Consider the following 20,081-nt stretch of genomic DNA (forward strand, 5'->3'; position numbering starts at 1 on the left):
AGAACGATGTAAACACGTTTCTCTGAAGCTGTATAAACTAATTGTATTTTATTAATGGAGCCAGCGACTGTAGACCGAAGACAACAAATTAATGGATGTGAGAAAAATATGCATAGGCTATGTATCGTGGGTGATTCGGAAAAAGGTTTTGAGTAAGTTAATGTACATTTTTAAGTTATATGTTGCTTGTAGTATAGTTATATCTGAAGACAAATTATTGCTTGTAATCTACCTACTTATCTGTAAATTAACGGATTTTGTCATACATTGCGAGTATGGAGCAGTTTTTATTGCTTATATTTATTCTGTAATATGCCGTTTAGACCAACAAACTAAAAAAAAAACCAAAAATTTTTTTAACCAACGGTGGTCACTTCGCGCCAAGGTCTTTGTGCATGATGAACTTCATTAGAAATAAAGAAAATTTTATTTCGAAGGAAGCCACAGCATAGAGGAAGAAACTACAGAATTCTGAATTTAAGAATTTCAATGAATAAGCAGGGCATCCTGTTTGCTATAAGGTAAACACTCTCGGGTCGAGACAGGGTATAATCGAAGTTTGTTTTGGACTCATTTTCATATGGTAGAAACATGTGCGTCCTTTTTCGTTTTTGGAACCATTAATTTGAAATTATCTGCTCAATTACTTTCAATTCGAATTGATAATACATGAATTTAGAAAAGTACATAAGAGGAATTAATTTCCCGCACACCGTTCAAATAAGTTATTTCAGGCGGGAAAAGGGGGAATAACTCTGAGGAAGGCGTCTGCTTTCTTGTGGTTGAGATGATACAACGCTCATGATTCGCATGGTGCGTCTTGTTTAAAATCGGTTTTGATTAGACGCATTTTAAATTGCAATATTATTGTTGGATCAGTAAAGGATTTTAAAAGAATTTTGTCTTCAAATCTAGGATCACATTTGGGCTATGATTAAGGAAATAATAATATAATAATAAATGCAAAATTTATAAAGCCCATACTTACACTCCTAAGGAGCATGGTCTTAACGTTTAACTGAGAACAAGAACGAAACATGGACAGCATACGAGGGACAGGAAAAACAAACAAATACACATGAGCTATGAAAGAATAAACAACCGTACTAACAAAGAATTAAATCAAAAACAGAAAACAAAGAGGAACCAAAGAACAAGAGTTGAGAGTAACATGCAATCGGGTGTGAAAAAGGATCAGCATAATGGGAAGGGTTGTTAGGAGTAATGTTATATTGTTAAGAACACATGTTTAGGGAAGAAATTGGCACCCACATCTTAAAAGTGTTGTAAAAATGACATCAATCAAATACTTCTCAAAAGTAAATTATAAAATGCTGCTTAGTAGAAGGAAAATTGTATAAAATTCCACCCAAAATTTATGTATTCTCTCTTTAATTTTCCATGTGTGTTTCTCTCTCTTTCGCTCTCATTTATTTTCTTTGGGTGTGTGTGTGTGCTAGCTGTCCTCTTTGTGGTTAATTGTTTGTTAACTTGGAGAATGTGGTGTTAAAATAACTCAAAATGCTCAGACCTCAGAGGAGTTACTTCCCCCTTCCTCGTACTTCCTATCAAATATACAACATATTTGTATTTACAAAATAGTATATTTTACTTTGATTTCATTATCACCTTCCCAGCAACAAAGTGTCAAATGGAAAACGAGCAGACTATCTTTCTTGGGATGAATACTTTATGGCCACAGCCTTCCTGTCTGCACAGCGTAGTAAAGATCCACGTACACAGGTAATGATGCTTGGTTGACATTTTTTTAAAGAAATTTAATACTTGTACTGGGCCTGTAGTACCTTAAACTGTGTCTACAGCACCTAACAGATTTCAAGGGATCTGGAGCTCTTGTCGTGAAAAAAAAGTTTGTTTTACATCATGTATTCTTGTTCTAAGAAAAGTGGTATGGACGTGAAAGAAATAGTATTTCAAAACCATTTTACTTAAGATGTATATAATTTAAGTATTTATAAATACGTGAACTGAAGGCCTTAATTAAGAATACACCACTCCTGTATATGTTTAGGGGTGTGTGGGTAAGTGAGGAAAAGAGCATGAAAATGAGTAAGAAGCAGGAAAGATGATTGGTTTGCTACTCTCTGACTTATCTATGTATGCTTCTTTATCAAGGTTGGAGCTTGTATTGTAAACTCAGAAAATAAGATTGTTGGCATTGGCTACAATGGCATGCCCATTGGGTGCAGTGATGATTTGTTGCCTTGGCACCGGGATCCTGAAAATATTCTTGAGTCAAAGCAGCTTTATGGTAATATTTTTTTTAACTGTTAGAACTGACTTTATTCAGTAAACATAATTTACAAAACATACATGGGATTACACATTTTTCAAAAACATTTGTTCCATACACAGGGAAAGACAAGAAAAGATGTAAAGATAGAAAAATATCGGAAGTAGAAGAAGAGTGAGGAAAAAAAAACCTGTCTACATGTGAATGCTAAATGCAACATAACAATACATTAGGGACTGAACTAGCAACACAACGTTTGTGTCAATCTATTCATGATTGAACAGCAAAATGTAAATGCACAAATAATTGACTAGCAATAATTATTTTTGGTCTAATCCGTTTCCTATAAAACATCTTATACATATTACTGCTTGATGCGTATTGCCTAAATTGTGTTTACTTTTAATCTATCTGCTTCCATCATGTAAATTAGTTCTAGCTTTTATAACAATACTAGTTGTTTAGTATTTTTTATCTCTTTATATTCATGTGTTCTTATGCCAGCCATCCGGTTTGGAGCCAGTAAATAATTTCATTGTTAATGTTAATTTTACTGTGACTATGATGAACGGATAGGTTTAAAACTTAGTTTTAAGACTTTAAAACAGCCTTTATCTATTTGTATAGTTGCTTCTGTACATTAAACAGAACAAATATCACTAGATGTTCTAAAAACATGTATTCATGATTGTGTCTTACTGTATTATGCTTTTACTAGGGTTAAACTGCCAATGGGCAGCAGACATAAGAATTTAGTAAAGTGACAGTAATTTAACACTTTTTTTTTTCTAACCTTAACACTGACATTTTTCTTTATATATAAATTTTTTTTTTTTGCAGTTTGTCATGCAGAGATGAATGCTGTGCTTAAATAAGAATTCAGCAGATGTAAAAGACTGTCGTATTTATGTTGTACTTTTCCCTTGCAATGAATGTGCCAAAATTGTCATCCAGTCTGGGATCAGAGAAGTCATCTATTACTCTGATAAATATGCAGACAAAGATGAGTTCAAAGCTTCCAAAAAACTTTTAGACATGGCTGGCATCAGATACAGGTATGTATTGATTTCTCATTTCTGTGGCTCATTAATGTTAATCATTAATCATGTTATTTAAAATATCAATTTTTAGTCATCCTTTCAGAAACCTGTTTCCATCGAGGTAAAACAATTTGGATATTTCCTCATTTATATTATTTTCTTATTTCAGACAATACAGGCCTGAGCGACAGAAGATTGTTATTGACTTTTCTGTCATTGAAAGCATGTGATACAAGGTGAAAACAAAAAGAATATGATAAACTGAATTTTATTTCTTATTGTTCGGCTGTGTTTTGCGTGAAACAGAGTGAGTGAGGGAGCAGACGGGAGTGCATGTTTCGATATTTTTATAGTTTGCCAGGATAATAAGTTCAAAATAGAATTAATATAAATAGTAAGCATGAATGAAAAAATCTGTGGAAGTACAGGCATAAAGAGCAATCAGTTTATGAGCTACAACTGTAGTGTAGGCAATGTTAAACTGACGCAGCGGGGAAAGCCAAGAGTTTTTAATCACCAGTTCTCTCCTGCACACATCTTTCGGGTTGCCCTACCCTATCCACTAGCAAAACTGGGACTGGATCTCAAGAATAACAGCCAAAGTTTCTGGCTAAACTTCATGCACTATAACAAAAGTATCAAATAAACCAGCTGAATACCAGCAGACGGTAACAGTAGATGATCGTGTGTGTGTGATGTTTGAAAGAAAACTGACACTTTTTAAAAAGTTTGGAGACTTATTTCACGCTCTCTTCTTTCAGGTGGACTCACAATTTAGCAGCGTTTCTGTAGTATTTGGGGAGTTCATCAGACAGGAATGCCACAAAACTTGGAAAGCTATCATGTCTGGCTGACTCACCAGGAAAACTAAAAACGTTCTGCTTTGTAACCTGTTTGGAACACAGCCAAACTGCATTTTTTGCATACAAACCGCTTAGCGCAAACCTTTAGCTTCTAGCAGCACCACAAACTATTATACGTATCAATATATATATAACTATTATATCAACAATAAGAGTAATCGTGTGGTAATTTTTCTCATTTAGCCTTAACGATATGACGTTTTTTTTCTCTCTCTCAGTGATAGGGCCTTTGCTGCTGACATGGCGTTAAACAACCAACCTCTCTCTCTCTCGTAGAACTGCACAACAAAATACCATTTGAAGTAAACATGCAGAAATATAACGGGTCAGTGTACTTAATTGTTGATGGAACGTATTCTTTATTTTACATCATGGATTCATTTAAGGTTACAGTCTTCCATGTTCAAACAAGCTTTATATCTGCCATTGATAACATTAATATATGCACTCCTTCCCCCCACAAAAAAAATATATCAAAGAGCGTGTTGATATCAAAGAATGTGTGTGTGCATGTATTAGTGACCAACTCGTTCAGGCCTAAATGAAGTGAACATAACAACGATGGTCTTACAGATATCGATCACTGTGCTTAAAAGACTAACACAGTGCCGGTCTGTCTTTGCCTGTGTACTGTAGTCCTGAACGTGTAAAATCGTGACTGTACGGTCCAATGGAATTAAGAAATTACACCTAGTGGTGACGTTTAACTATTGTGTGTGGTCGGGATGGGATAAAATAACCTTTGCACCCGTGAGGCGTCACAAGGCGAAAACCGTGCCGAAGAGAAAATCAAGCACTCTACCCATGTGCTGCTGAGTCAGGAAAAGTCCATTTCTGACCAATAAAACAAAAAGTTGTCTCAGCATAATTCTAGGTGAGGAAAAATGCTACGAAACAACTTCGAACAATGGTTCTGTTTGTGTTGGCGCGAAGGACGATAAATAAGTTTGCCCTGCTTTTTTCTCAGACTTATCAGACATGCCATCGCACACAAGCTGGCAGCAGCAAGATGGAAAGTTTTAACCACGGACTCAGTTTATGTATGTTCATGCTATTATGCTCTTCCCAACAGCAGGCTGCGCTCGCGGGTCATTGTCCTTTGCTGATGGCCTGACCATCCTCAGATAATTTTCTGGGTCACATGATTGAATTAACATGATGTTATCAGGCTCTTGAAGAGGTTGATAGACGAAGGGGAAAAAAAGTAGATAGTTTACCCGTATGTTCTTCTTACAATGCACTAGTGCTTAATGCCTTAAGATTAAGACATGCACGCTGCCACAGCTTTTGCAAGGATACGAACACTTGAAAGTCGGCAACTGCAAAAGTCGGTCAGGTAGCGAGGGGTAACCCAACAGGTGCCATTCTCATGAGAGTAAAAAGCTCGCGGAGTGCCGCGATAGCGTTAAAGAACGCCACTGGCACGCTCCTCCGTGTCATAACAAGCCGCCGGCTGTAAGCTTTCCCCAGGCATTCAGGGTTCCCTAAGATTTATATTTGGCCTCATCAACATTTCATAATCATTTTAAGTTTAAAAACACTTTGGAAAAAAACTGTGCACACAAAGCGCAAGTAATTTTTTTCAGAAAGAGACACAGCTGGTACGTGACCCAGCAAAATGTCGCGATGTACTTCAAAGGTCAAGAGGAGGGTGGGGACAATTTGTTTTTCTAACGACTGAGAAAAAGATCAGTGCCAGATACTACTCTCCCTTCCCCAACCCCTACCCATTCTTGAGATATATGACTAATAATATTCACAAGAAAGAGGTCAATCTCGTGACACTTATCTACAGGTAATTCTAATAACATTGGTCACAGCTGTCCCACTGGGCGAGACTTGACGAAGTAACCCATACAATCCTGACCTCTGTGTGTGGGTATGTTTGTGGGCGCGTATCTCTAAACGGACGGGGGAGGAGTATTTACACATACTTGGGGAAATACTATCTTGCTCTGAGCGCTACCCAGTAATTTAGAAAAAGAAAACCCGACAATTTAAAAGACAATCTGGCTGCAATGATGTGTTTTCAGTCAGTTAAAACTAGTTTGTCAGTCTCTTGCTTTGCATGCCATCGCATGTACCTCGGAACTTGGATATTTATGACACGAGTTCTGAACACCGCAGTGAATGAATCCTGTGAATATTTAGATTGACTTGACTGATAGGAGTAATGCTTGGTGAAGGATTAGGGTCACCATACCATTCATTCTTTTGTTGCTTTGTTTAAGGAACGATTATATTATGATAAACTAATTCTCTCATAAATAACAGGGTTGTGCGTACATGTTTGCGAAAGGCCTTTTTTTTTTAAAGAGTAGTCCATTTGTATGAACTGTTTATGGAGAGTAAAAAGAACATTTTTTTTTAATGACATTTCGCTGTTAACATTTTCAGTGCCCACCCCATGTTGTAACCAAGTGCTGAGAATTAATGCAGTCATCTCTCTCCCAACACACACACACTCGATTTCATGTACGTAACCCAGACGGCGCGGTGTGAGCCTACACAGGCGATCTTTAGGGGAACATGCAGTCAGCAGCAGAAAAAAAGAGCGGGGGGGAGAAGATGAACAAAAGAGGCGAAAGGAACGAATGAAAAAGTTAAAATTTGCAGACACCATGCATGTAACGGACATTACGCAACATCCGGGTCACGGGGTGCAACCCTAAGGTCACGCCGATATTGGGCAAGCAGACAGAGCGAGCCATGACCCCCAGGTCACTCGCAATCATTAGCAGAGCCATGGCAGGGCCTGACACACCGACTCGTCGACACTTCTCCGTCCATCGCGGCCAAGGCTACGACGTGTTTCACTTCTGCGCTCATCGGAAAGTCCCGGTGGTGTGAAGCCTCCTGCGCGCGAGCCCAGCGAGCACACGATCTGCTGACGTCACTCCATGAAACGTGTGCAACCCTTGCCGTGCGAGCGTTCTCGTGTGTGTTATGGAAGAGCGCGCGCGTGCGCAACAAACCGTGGCTCTTTGCGAAACCGGTGAAAGAGGTGGTGGTGGGGTGGGGAGGTATGAGCTCAGTAGTCGCGTGAGAAGGAAATTTGTCAGCTGGGAATAATGTCTGGCTGGTGTGACTAACAGGTAGAAGCCGGCCGGCCGGCCTGCTTGCCGCTCGTACACCAGTAGTAGGAGCACCTCGCGACAGGCACTACTGTACCAACCGTCGCTCGCGCTGACACTCGTTCCATCCACCCCTCCTTCCCACTTGCTCTGTTTGCCCAGGACCCTCTTTCTAAGCAGGTTCTAGTCACACGGCAGTAAGAACCCAGCCAGCGAAACGCTGCGTTGCGCAGGTGGAAGCTGTGATATATTAACAAACAGCTCAACAGACGTGGGAAACCCAGCGCATGGTGTCTGTAAATATTTGATGGTAAGAGAAGGACTGGACAAAGCCGTTGTCCTCATCAGTGCCGTCTGCCCTGATTTAGTGGAGGCAACAACGAGTGACAGTGTGTCAGCAGTGATCGTTGACCTTGTACCTGAGTGGCATGCTGGCCCCTGCACACGGACATATATATGCGGAAAGGGCGCAGTCATGCCATGCACAGTTCCACAAAGGCAGGAAGAGAGGACGATAACAAGGAACCCAAACAGTACCGAGGGCCCCTGACTGTGTAGAGTGTCCCTAACTCGGTGTCACCTTCACCATGGTGCTATGGCGGTCTGCGAGTGGAGGACTGCGGTGCCCCTTGCCGCTGGTGTCGGTCGCTGCCCTGCAGTTGGTGCCAGTGCTTGGTAAGTCACATATTAGCCTGAAGGGTATTGAACAGCAAGAAGGTTGTAGTTTACAGTCACACAAAGGACCACGAGGATTGTTTGTCCTTTGTTGACTCTTGCCTCCCATGCTGGTTTCACGGCTGATGTTTATTGATGGCGCTCTCGTCTGCACTTTTGTTATCGCCATCAAAAGTTGCCAGAGAAACTTTTGTTTTCTCGCGGTTAGCTCTCATGCGAAGCTAAAATCGGCGATCCAGACGGATGCAAACAGAAAGTAATCAATGTTTCATGAAAGTTTCACTTCAAACAGGCATCTAACAGACTGTTCTCTCGAACCTTTTTTATTTTGAAACAAATTTTCCTGTCTTAATTGGTATGGGGGTATCGGTTTGCAGGGGAAAGCGAGCTAGCAGGCACATGTTGTTGCCAACAATTTTAACTGATAACGTTACAGTCTTGTATTTTGTTGAGAGTTTGAGTGAAAGAGGTTTGGTTAGAAGAATGTAACACATCGGAAAAAAGAAAGATACACCCAGGTGTAAACTGCTCAGTTCGCGAGAATGACTGTACACACCTGTATGCAGTCAGTGTAGTCTTATCGTGTATGGTAAGGATAGCCTTATCATATAACTGTAGCTAGGACTTAGTATCAGCTGCTGGGCTTTCATTTGCTTTCTATAGCTGAAACGAAAGGTGTGGCAGGAGAGCCTGCCAAGTGATTTGTGTAGACGCTCTAAACTCTAAAACATATTCGTCTGCATTCCTCTTTCTTTCTTGAAATATTAGAACATCAACAGATGGCAAAATCCATTCATCTCTAGTGAGTGTGTGTGAGACGGGGGAGTATCAACGTCTTATAACACTGTGAGCCATCTGCTGCTTATAAGCAATTGCTTATCTTTTTCTGAAATATTAGAAGAACCGCTTCAGAACCGAATCCTTTGTAATCATGTAAACCGTCTGTTGTTGCTATTGTTGTTGCTAGAATTATTGGTGTTACGAACGATGACCATACTGACAGCTGTTATCAAACAAAAACACACGCGCATACACGTGTCCAAACGTTAAAATTAACGGAGGTTCATTGTTTTTAAAGTTTAGTCTTTTATTTTTTTTCCTAAGCCTTTGACAAATCCTTCCTCGTTCAGTGTTACTCACATCCCATATATGTACTGCAGCAGTATCTAGAGCAGGCAGTAAATGTAGCGATAACAAGTAATAAAAACACCATATTGTCACTATCTGGTCCAGCCGATGTCTGATGGTCTTCATGTCCATGTTTTATTGTCGTTGAGGCTGTATATCAGACATGATGATGTGGCAAATAAACGACAGTTGCCCCATTGTGCTAGATGCTGCCTGACACTGCCAGTCATTGCCGACTCTTGGGCAGCCTGCTTGTCACAGTAATAACAACTATCGCTCTGCTAGTCTGACAGTTAAGTGGTTTTCCGCTGAAATTTAGTGGAGGTAAGGCTGTTAAATCGTGTACAATTATCCCTTGACTTTTATTTCCACTCGTACCATCATGGCATTTACCATGCAGTATATTCACACCTAAAAACTTGGGGAAGGCATTGACCATGAAATGGGACACCTAGCAGTGTAGTTAAGCCACTCACTTTTTCTGTATTCGTAAAGCCAGAAACTACAACGTTGTCACCACTGCAGTGCAAAGTCCTGGTTCAGATCTCGTCTCGGGACAATTTCTTCACGTGACACCTGTTCGCAGGGCTGACCGTCGGGGGCTTCTCCGGGTACTGTTTCCTACCCCTACTCTTCCATCATTCTTTTCCCCATAACGCAAACTCACCTCAGGGTGGACGCCCTTTTCTGTTAAACCAACCAGCCTATCAGGTAATCACTCCGTGCGGGTCCCATGCACCCACCAACTTTTCTTTTGTCGGCACGGTAAATGTAAGCAAACCCTTCTTTCATCCCATCATATATTTTTGTCTTTCTACATACAGATAGTAGGAGTAAGTTGTGTTCAGGCAGGTGTCGAGAGCAGACAGAATGAGGATTGCTGTCGTCTGATCCAGGCTTGCCGCGATGTGAGTTGTCCAGTGGGATGCTGGGAGCGGGTTTTTAACCGCCGGCATTCCAAAGACCTCTTCGGTGCTTAGTTGCTGGGGAAACAGGCTTTACCTACAAATCTCCTCCTCCTCTCCCTCACACACACAGTCTGAAGATGTGATTGACTACTGGAAAGAGAATTGAATGTTTGAAAATAGGCTTATTTCTAGCAGACAGGATAGCCAAAACAGCATCACTGCATTGTAAAATAAAAGTGTTTCAAGTATATCTATACCATAAACTAATGTATCCCACTGTAAAATGATATAAACATTTACATATACTTGTTCCTTGAAATCAACACACGGAAATAAATGAAGTAGAAAAGAAAGTGGACAGATGGAGTCTATGTGAGAATTATGGTCAGCCGGACTGGTGTGAGGGGAGGGTGGTGAGGGAGGAAACTGCTGTAGTATGCCAACTTCACCCACTTCCATTTTTGTATGCGAACAAATATACTGCAGCAGCGCAAGTCCGCTTGCGGTACGCGACCCCGGGAGTGCATGTCGGAATGCCGCAGTCCGCACCACGCAGCTCCTGCAGAAACTGAGCGACTGCTGCTGAGACTGCCGCAGCTGTACAGGAAACGCACGTCACGTGACAGCAGCTGTCACGTTCTGTGTGACATGCTCGACCCTGGGCTCGCCATTGTGACTGTGTACCTTTGTCAGTTGAGGGAGTGCTTTGTCTTACACCCCCCTACCCTTCTCCCCTCCACACACTTGTTCCGCCATTGAAAAAACTGCGAGACAAGGAAGCAGACAGTTTATCTTTGCAGCTCAATAAACATGTTTATCCAATAAAAAAAAACTGCAGACCTTCCGATAAGATAAACCCACATACGGCGCAAATTAAATAATTTGAATATCAATCAGAAATTACAAAGAAAAAAGAAAAAAAAAGCTCCGAAAATATGTGAACAGGTGACTGTACGCTAATTAAGTATTCAACATTTTTAAAACCTGTTTAATTAAAGCACTCGTGCAGGCTTAATTACTTCCTCCACACACTTCACTGAATGATGACAGTATTTCTAGTGCTTTCAAACATTCGCTCTTGAAAATTGAAAGACAACTTGTCCATCGACAGCAATGTTGTAATGTGGACAGGAAGCAAATTCCAAGAGCCTGACGTGAGGTGATGAGTGGAGTGAGAGCACGATGAAGAGGATTTTCATTCTTCTCTTTGCGAGATATTTGTGGAAACAACGACGATTGCGTGGTCTTGTTCTTGTCCCACTGGCAGGTCTTTCTTCCTGGTCACGTGGCTGTTGAGGGCATGCAAGGACCCTCGAGAGGTCCTGTCACACCCGCTTCCTTTCTGTCAGCCGCTCACCCCTGAATAAGAAAATAAAATATCGCGGGAAAGATTCGAGATGAAAGCAGCAGGTGACAAACTCGACAAGGTTTGATAGGTTTTTTTATGACAGGCAACTTGGGTGCAACCCTTGCATGAAGCACATTGATTGACAAGACCAGGACACGAGATGGTAGAGAACAGGACACGAGGAGATGGAAGAGAACAAGAGATAGAGAATAGGACACGAGGAGATGGAAGAGAACAGGACACGAGGAGATGGTAGAGAACAGGACACGAGGAGATGGAAGAGAACAGGACACGAGGAGATGGAAGAGAACAGGACACGAGGAGATGGTAGAGAACAGGACACGAGGAGATGGAAGAGAACAGGACACGAGGAGATGGTAGAGAACAGGACACGAAGAGATGGTAGAGAACAGGACACTAGAAGGTAGAGAATTGGACTCAATGACGAGGTAGAGAAATATTTGTCTCTACACTAGAACTCAGCGCTTCATGATCTGTGACAGGAAGTTCATGCTGGCTGCCAGAAAACAACATTAGAACAGCAATTACTCAGCTCTAAATATAGGAACTGAACGATTATGACTAGAAAACAGCTCAAGCGAAGGAAAGTGACTTATATACAACTGAACAGGAGCTACACAACCGTTACATATTCGTATTTTAGTTCTGATGTTGTTATCGCGATGGTAGTGTTTGTGTTTTGAAGGTGGCAGGTGAGGTGTCAATGACCGATGAAGAAAACAACGAACCTAAAACCTGTTATAAATTTTTATAGTTATTTAAGTCTAATGTTTTGTATTTTTTTGTTTTTTTGTTTTGTGAATTGTAGCATTCACGATAAGCTTTGCTGTTCGCGCGGGGCTGTAGTAGTCTTGCAATAACTCAAGCCACGGACATGAGCCACCCTGCTGAGCCCTGGATTAACAATGGCGGGACTTGATAAGACGATGTAATCTGTGTAGCAGGGTAGCAGACGAGGAAGGATTTAAATAGAAAGTTTTGGCTATTCTCCAGAAAACACTCTAAAACTTTAACAGTGCGTGGGGTGTTCGGGGGGAGTCCTAAAACTGACTTAAGTGAATGCAGAACACAGCAAATAAAATAAATACTATATCGCTGACAGAAACAAATCTCGTCCTTGATAAGATACATTCTTCACCAATGACGGAATACTCATCTTACTGCTGACTCGGTGCCCACCTTACAACTGGAATATAAATTTATGTCTTGAAAAAAATTGTACTGCTTAAAAATTGTTTTGGATTGAATCGGCTGGGTGGGAGATGCATTTCGATATCAAGTTTTAATTATCTATAAATTGTGTATATAAACGGTGAGGGGTTTGTAAATGCAGATTTTAGTAGTATCTATACAACATGTAAATAAATAATGGAATATACAAATGTAAACTGCTTACAAACGCCACCCTACTTACAAATATTTTTGAGTTACGAACATGGGGACATATGTAGTTAAAATTATTTCCTGCAATATTTCTACGAGTCTGAAGTTTGGGCGGCACACCTTTTTCTGCCGTGTGACCACCAACGTCTACGCCAACGGCCTCTACCCACAATGTCAACTTGTAGTTCGCTTGTTGGTGGTGTCACAATCTGAGTTGGATCTGACTGAATATTCTCACCGTGAGGCCCCAGAAACCCTACACAGCCTCCTATCAACCTAAATTTACAGCACCGGTTATAAAAATGGCAAAATAACGACACGAACAATGCACGTTACAAACTTTTCCATGCAATGTGACTCATTCGTAAGTAGGGTGGTGTCTGTGTATGTGAAAACAGTTTGCATTGTCATAACTCCTGCTGACTCGTTCCTTAAGGTTCCTCTCAACTCTTTGGGGCGCAAGTGGACAACAGCAGCGTCGCAGTCCCGCTGTCCAACGTCAGCACCATCGGCTCACGTGACCATCTCGATGGTAAGTTGAATTACTGCGCACGTACCCCTACAGTAAGACATACATGCAAGCAAGCACGCAAGAGAAGCAGACGCTAGTTTGGAGCACTGGTAGGTCTTACATTAGGATGCTTTTTTTAAAAAAAAATTTGGTTGCCTGAAGGAGCAATTACAGGGGCTCAGCATCCTTCCTGTCCTGCCAGACAAGACAGCAGCTGACATGGGGCAGGGGAAGAACTCGGTGTTGACACAGACTTCGGCGTCGACAGCTGCTTTTATAATGTTTGTCTGACAAGGTTGGCGGGATGAGCGGAAATTAAGAGTTGGTTGTAGAAGTTTGTCGTTGGCTTCAACATGAACAGGAGTTTCTAAAGCTAAAGAAAGAAAGAGAAGTCGCTGTACATTGTAATGTTTAGTTACCATGCACGAAGACACCCCTGTCTTATTAGAGGCAAGACAATGGTACATCTGCATCTTAGAAGGTCGTTATCACTCGTCAACACTCGAGTGAACTCATCAACAATCGGTATTGTGCACGTGCAGAAAGCAACAGGCATCAGCTGCGTAGTACAACGGGAGGAAGAACACATAACTTCCGAGAGGACAGAAGTTTCACTGACGAAGGCGGAAAAAGATGGAACACGTGAGCACCTGCAAGGCTGACGTTGGCGACGGCGTGTTCGACGATGGAGATAAACAGATAACAGCTACCTTTGTCCCGTGCACCGATAGCCGCACTTGGGTGTTATTGGGTCGTTCTGGCTCCTGACCTAGTTCTTAATCTTTGTTTACCCATCTTTCCTCAGTATGACCTCTTTTTTTTTTTTGGACTTCTGTAGAAGACGTGTCTCGAGATGACCCGCTTCCTGAGCTTTGTTTACAGATCTCTCGAGACAGGGTCATGCAGTCTCCCCAGTATGATCGGCAGCCATGTTTGCGCACGTGCAGCAAAACATTGGCAAAACATTGGCAGAACACGTGCCGTCCTCCTGTTGTTGTTGTTGTGGTGCTGGTAGTGAATGCTGATAAATGTTGCTTTGTTTGTTCTCTCCCCCACCTACCCTCTTGTGGTATGTTTGGTGACCATCTTTTTATATTTATTGTTTTCTAAAGTTTGAAGAGCTTTTGTTTAACGTAAAACACTGATAGCAGAAACTGTGATACGGTTGTGTACGTCTGCTGCGAAACAAGTCTACCTTAAAATGGCTACTGGAACCGTTACACGAAGAAACGTTTTGACGGGTTGTTGTCCTTAATGACTGTTAGGATTCTGCAGAATGTTTTTTTCTGTTGTTTAATCTCCAAAGTCTCCTTAAGAATGCACTTTACATATTTCTCACACTTAATATAGGAACCGGCTTGGCCCGATTAATGTGATATCATAATAATATTGTGATTTAAATTTTCTATAGGACGGTAACAAAAGTCAACAAGGTTTGTGAAATGAAGTGGATACGGAGATATATTAAACAGTGCGAGATTAGAAAATGCTCGACACAACACAACAATGTCAACATAACTCTGATTTCGCTGTAGAGTCACACCACACCTCCCCCACCTTGTTTAGGGTGAGGCATGTCAACAAAGTGATTGGTTGCCTCGAAACTCAAGGTCTGTGTAGTTACTTTATATCAACAGTCGTGGCCGACTTTGACAAATAAAGTTGCTAAACTGAGCGCCACGCCACGAACAGTGGAAGTGAGTAGCCTCATATGTCCCTGCTCACAGCTGCTCACATTGTTAGTTAAACACGACCTGGCGCAATGTTTTCACAAACATCGTTTGTCATTTGACGAACACTCTGCCTGAAAGGGGAAGCGAGGAAATGTAGAAGACCGAGCTTGTGACTGACAAACTGTGAATAAAAAGCATTAATTATAGGGTGTGAGAAGCTGTTCGCAGCTTCTTCAGTCGCACCCGACCAGTGAACGAACACTTGTGGTCTGTTCTGCCAATGAGCGAATAACCTTCCTAACCCGAACCCAAACCCTAACCCTGACAGAACTCAGGATGAAAATCACACAAACATACGGCAGTCTGCAGTAGCAGCAACTCGAGTAAACCCTGAACAGCCATCAACACGGAGTAGAATGGCCGGGTGGCACTAAACAAACATGAGAAGATCTTTACGTGTCGGGTGGAAGGTAAGGGCCGTAACTAAGCCGTTGTTTTGTAGGACCTGGGGGAGTCTTCAGGTAATAGAGATATCACCTTGTTCTTGTTCGCTCCTCCACCCTCTCCCCCACACCAACTATATGGAGCTGCACGGAAATGTTGCTGTGGACTTGAATTTTAAAAAAAAAGTGGTGACAAATTTCGATTGGATGCTTTAATGCTAATGCGGAGCCAGGTAATTAATTATCTGTAATTATCATTAACGTTGTTATGCCCCTGACTCTCTTTCCCACCACAAGGAGCTTCATAATGAAATATCTGTTTCTGATTTTGCAGTGGAGAACGGAACGAAACCCTGGAACGTGCACGACAGGCATGGCCACTCCGCCACCACGTCATCAGAGTGGGATGAGTTCCGGTTGGACCAGGCTCTCTTCATCTACGTCATCGCTGGGCTGTGTTTCGTCATCATGCTCGTGTTGGGCCTCAAGTACGTCATTTGCGACAAGAACTTAAAAATTCTCAAGCGAACCCGAACAGAGGTTCTCAGAAAAGCCGGCTATCGGCAGCCAGTTGAGTTCAGCTCCACCGGTCGACTGATGGTGTCCGCCAAAGTGTGAGCAGGACCTGAACGCCGGGACTTCTACTGGAGACAATGTTCTTTGCTACCGTTGTATATATTTGTATATATTCACGGCATTTCTAGTGCGTTAGTCTCAACTTGTTTGTTGTAAGACATTTTATTGAAGCAGTATTTTTTTGTACACTGGCACAAATGTTTTTAAAGGTTATCTTTGCCTTCTTTAGAAACTTTCTTGTCGTGTGCTCTCACCACCCTTTCTTTCCCGCATCACATGTAAGGGACATCATACAGCAAATAGACTAGTGGATTCCGTCAGTCCTAGGAGTCACTAGGTTCATCACCGAAGATGAAGTGAACTGCGTTACCAATCTATTGCTGACTTATTTACATTCACTTTGGCAGAAAAAAATCCGGTTCTAGATGTGTACACAGGCAAGACTGTGACTGTTTGCTGCTGACAGTTTGCTTTATGCAACTAATATATATATACAGGCAACTAAACCGCTGAGCCACTTCGTCTACAGGGTTCGATTTACAAACCACGCTGACAGTTCTAACATCATCACCACTAAGTTTGTTCTCAGAACCAGCCCTGCAAAGACTTGCTGTCTTTCTTACTGTTTATGTGAATTATGTGAACAGAACATACACTGAGAAGAGGCGGGGCAAGTTTAATTTACGACTGGAAGCTATGAAGAGCATCATGAAGTCCGATAATCTTCCCCTCATCCAAAAAGTCCACTATTCAAAACTTTAAACTCTAATTTTATTACGGCTTATCATGCCGGGCTCAAAAAAGAAGTCTTGCGTGTGTGCTTGCGGGTGTTTGCATGCTTCTGTGCTCGTTTGAGTGCCTGTGGATTTCTAAATATTTACAAGCAAGAGAAGAGACGAAAGCACCACGAAAACAGAGAAATGTTCAGTGGTTTGTGGACCGAAGAATCACTGCTTTCTCGACTGAAGAACCATTAGTTTCTAGACTGAAGGACCAGCACTTTCTCATCTGAAGGATCAGTGGTTTCATCGACTGATTAACGTCTCTGTCGGTGTTGCTTTTTGAAGCATATATCTAGTCATTGTACTTACTGCAGTGCTAAAACATTGTCTAAAGCAGTGTATAAGCAGCACTGTCTGTATATAGATCACCTTTGTGTCTGACTGGTTTTTGCTCTTTTGGCACAGATGCATCATAATTCTTTAAAATGTCATATTAGTCAATCATAATGATACATGTGGATAGCCAGTGTCTTTCGCCTGTGTGTGTGAGAGAGTGTGTTTTAACAGAAGTTGTAATCTTGATTTTTATTGCTTTGACTTCTTATGAAGATGTTTAAGTTAAAGAAATACTTCCTTAGCTCAAGACTGAAAGAAAGCCAGGCAATATCTGTAATACTTTTGGAATAATAACGTAGACCTAACAGCAACATTCCGTTCAGTGTCACCCTTATAAAGGACAGGAGACCATCAGATGCGGTGGCATTGTCCAGAAATTTAAAGTTTGGTCCCCTTATTGTAAAAACTTGATCCCGTTAAACGGTGTCTGTTGAGATTTGCTATAAGGAGAAAGTGCTTTATTTCATTAGTCTTTACATAATTCAGATGTTAGCATGCATGTGTTTTGTACATACACCAGCTACATTCTACTACATTCAGTTGTGGACGTGTACTATCACCACTAAGACGTGTGTCCCTGCATGTCCATACAGAACTCCTACTGAATGCCAGGCGACCATGGTCACTGCTACTATGGTAACCGACTGGTTCAGAATATCTAGAACATCTTGAAAACCAAAAGGCCACATACGGAGGTGACCTTTTTTCGACTTAATTTGACTTCGACCATCGATTGAATGTAAGAAGCTGAATCGATTCCTCGAGCAGGAGACAAATGCTTTCTATTTTCCGAACAATCGATCATTTAAAAAGCTTTCTGGCTTCTCTTCTGATCTTTGGTTCAAGGATTTCATTGTGTGTATGTAGAGTGGATCAAAGGGGATAAAAGGACCTCAGACAAGGAAGTGTTTTATTTCTTTCTTCTCTCTTTCATGGAGTCGGGTTCAGGAGATGGCGGAGTAGTCTGCTGTTGCAATAACTGTTTCACACATTGTTTATAGTACAGCTCCAGAGTACTAGGTTAAGGTGTGTGCGTGTGTGTACGCGCGTGTTTGTTTGTTTAGGGTTTGTTTATGAGAAAGTACAAATGTATGAGGAAGGTGACAGAAAATGTCTCTCAACACTTAAGCTTCATAAGCCTAAAAAATAATCGAATCTTTTCCACGCCGTGTTTTCAATTTGCAGTTTCGTGATTGTGTTTTAAAGCTCATCCATGATTATGTTACAAGCATGTCGTATGTTTCCATTATGTAGACAATGATATTGTGTCTGTGGCCTCAGTTTTAATCGCCATTGTAACAAATTGACATTCGATGTCCATCTATCCGTCACTCTTTAAAATCTTCATTACTACATAAGATAAGACTATTTCTCAGCGCCCTGGGGCGAATTGCATGAAAGCTCTCGACTTCTCTTCCATACATACATGTGCCCAACAAAATAACTGAGTAAACGAACTAAACCTCCACTGTTAAGGGTGGAAATGCACCACATGAGCATTCACCACTGGCTTACAGTTGCAATAGCCAAGACTCATGTATTGTGTATTGTTTATTCACTATATGCCCCCATTCATAGGGATCAATGTGAACGCAGGCTCATTTCTTTGATGAATATGAATGTGACGAAGTCTGAAGCACGTTTCAAAGCTTTTGTTATTTATTGGCGACTGTGAACATAATGCTACGCCTCACTGAGTGTGTGTACGCGTCATGCTCCAGTGATTTCTTCTTCTTCCTGCTACCCCCTCTCTACTGTCCCCAACCCTAATCTTTTCGTTCCTCCACACACCTATTTCTGATGCCAAATCTCCTTTTGTGTATCGAGGCTGTTTTTACCTGTAATGCAACCTGATCAAAGCACATTGTTTACAATAGTTGTTAGAGGCGCTATGTAAATATTGCTTGTGTCACAGACTACCAGCACATGTGATGAAACAAAAACCAGCAGTTCGACGTGTTAGTAAAGGATGAATGTTCAGAATGTTGTTTGCCATCCACAACAACTACAGAATGAAGCGAACAAGAACACTCTCTCACACACACATCACTTTCTCTCTCTCACACACACACAAACACAAACATGCATGCACCGACACACCTACTCCATGCATGTACAGTGCACCACACGTGCACTCACCCGTGCTTGAAAGCGTGTCACTGTTGATCTAGTCATGGTCATTCTACTAATTTCCGGGCCAGTAATATTGGGAAAATCCACATGGGGCATATAAAACCACATCTCACCAGCTGCCTGTGTATGTAGCCACCATGCTGGCATAAAGAACAAATCCTCTACACGAAGATGCTACCTCTCCTGCCCCTCACGTGTGTTCTTGGCCACCTCTGCTGCAGGTAGGTGTTCATACCTTCATCCTGTCACTCAATCCACTGGAGTATGGTATGGGTTTTTTTTTAAGTGAGTTTGACTTATATATAATTTTGATTTATTCGATAATGTATCCGATTTACTCAAAGTGTTATTTGATTTACTTAAAATGTATTTTCTGATTTATTAAAGAGTGTGCACACACGCATTTGCATGTATACTTACACACACAGTCACCTTGTAGTGGGCTGGGAAATTAAACCTACATACAGCACAAAAAACACTTGTATTATATAGACTGAAAAATCGCCAGTCATGTCGACCACACATACCTCTCTTTCTTTCTCTCTCTCACACAAACACAAACACTTACACATCGAATGATCAAATAACCAATCATGCTGAGCTTAGATAACATACTCACAGATATTTGCCCGCTTATGAAAAACATTTTCCAAAACATTTGAAAGAAGATGCACTGATCTGTAGAGCGGAATAAGGTGCTTGGGACTTGAGACCGAAAAAACTGTCTTTTACCCAATGGACTACATATCACTTACATTGTCTTGTGCCATGTAGGTGCATAGAATGACTTAATGGAGGTAAAGTTGATTTAAGAGTAGATCAGGAAAGCTTAGACATACTGAGCTAACTCACCTGTAAAGTGTTAGTAGTATGGTGTGCAGCTTCACTGAGTTACTAATGTTCTCAACCATCTGCTGACATTTTTCTTCTTGT

General features: G+C 41.4%; 1 protein-coding gene across 1 annotated transcript; it reads left to right on the top strand.

The window, feature by feature from the left end:
• The first annotated feature begins 13 nt into the window (after nucleotides 1–13).
• On the top strand, nucleotides 14–18,656 carry LOC112559202 (deoxycytidylate deaminase-like). Its single transcript, XM_025230234.1, is given in 9 exon segments — nucleotides 14–152; nucleotides 1,638–1,743; nucleotides 2,137–2,272; nucleotides 3,095–3,120; nucleotides 3,122–3,309; nucleotides 3,464–3,530; nucleotides 4,056–4,482; nucleotides 13,131–13,226; nucleotides 15,656–18,656. Coding segments are annotated over 6 exon segments (615 nt in total). The 5' UTR covers nucleotides 14–54; the 3' UTR covers nucleotides 3,525–3,530; nucleotides 4,056–4,482; nucleotides 13,131–13,226; nucleotides 15,656–18,656.
• The last annotated feature ends 1,425 nt before the right edge of the window (nucleotides 18,657–20,081 follow it).

The sequence above is a fragment of the Pomacea canaliculata genome, linkage group LG3, assembly GCF_003073045.1.
Source record: "Pomacea canaliculata isolate SZHN2017 linkage group LG3, ASM307304v1, whole genome shotgun sequence".
Lineage (NCBI taxonomy): Eukaryota > Metazoa > Mollusca > Gastropoda > Architaenioglossa > Ampullariidae > Pomacea > Pomacea canaliculata.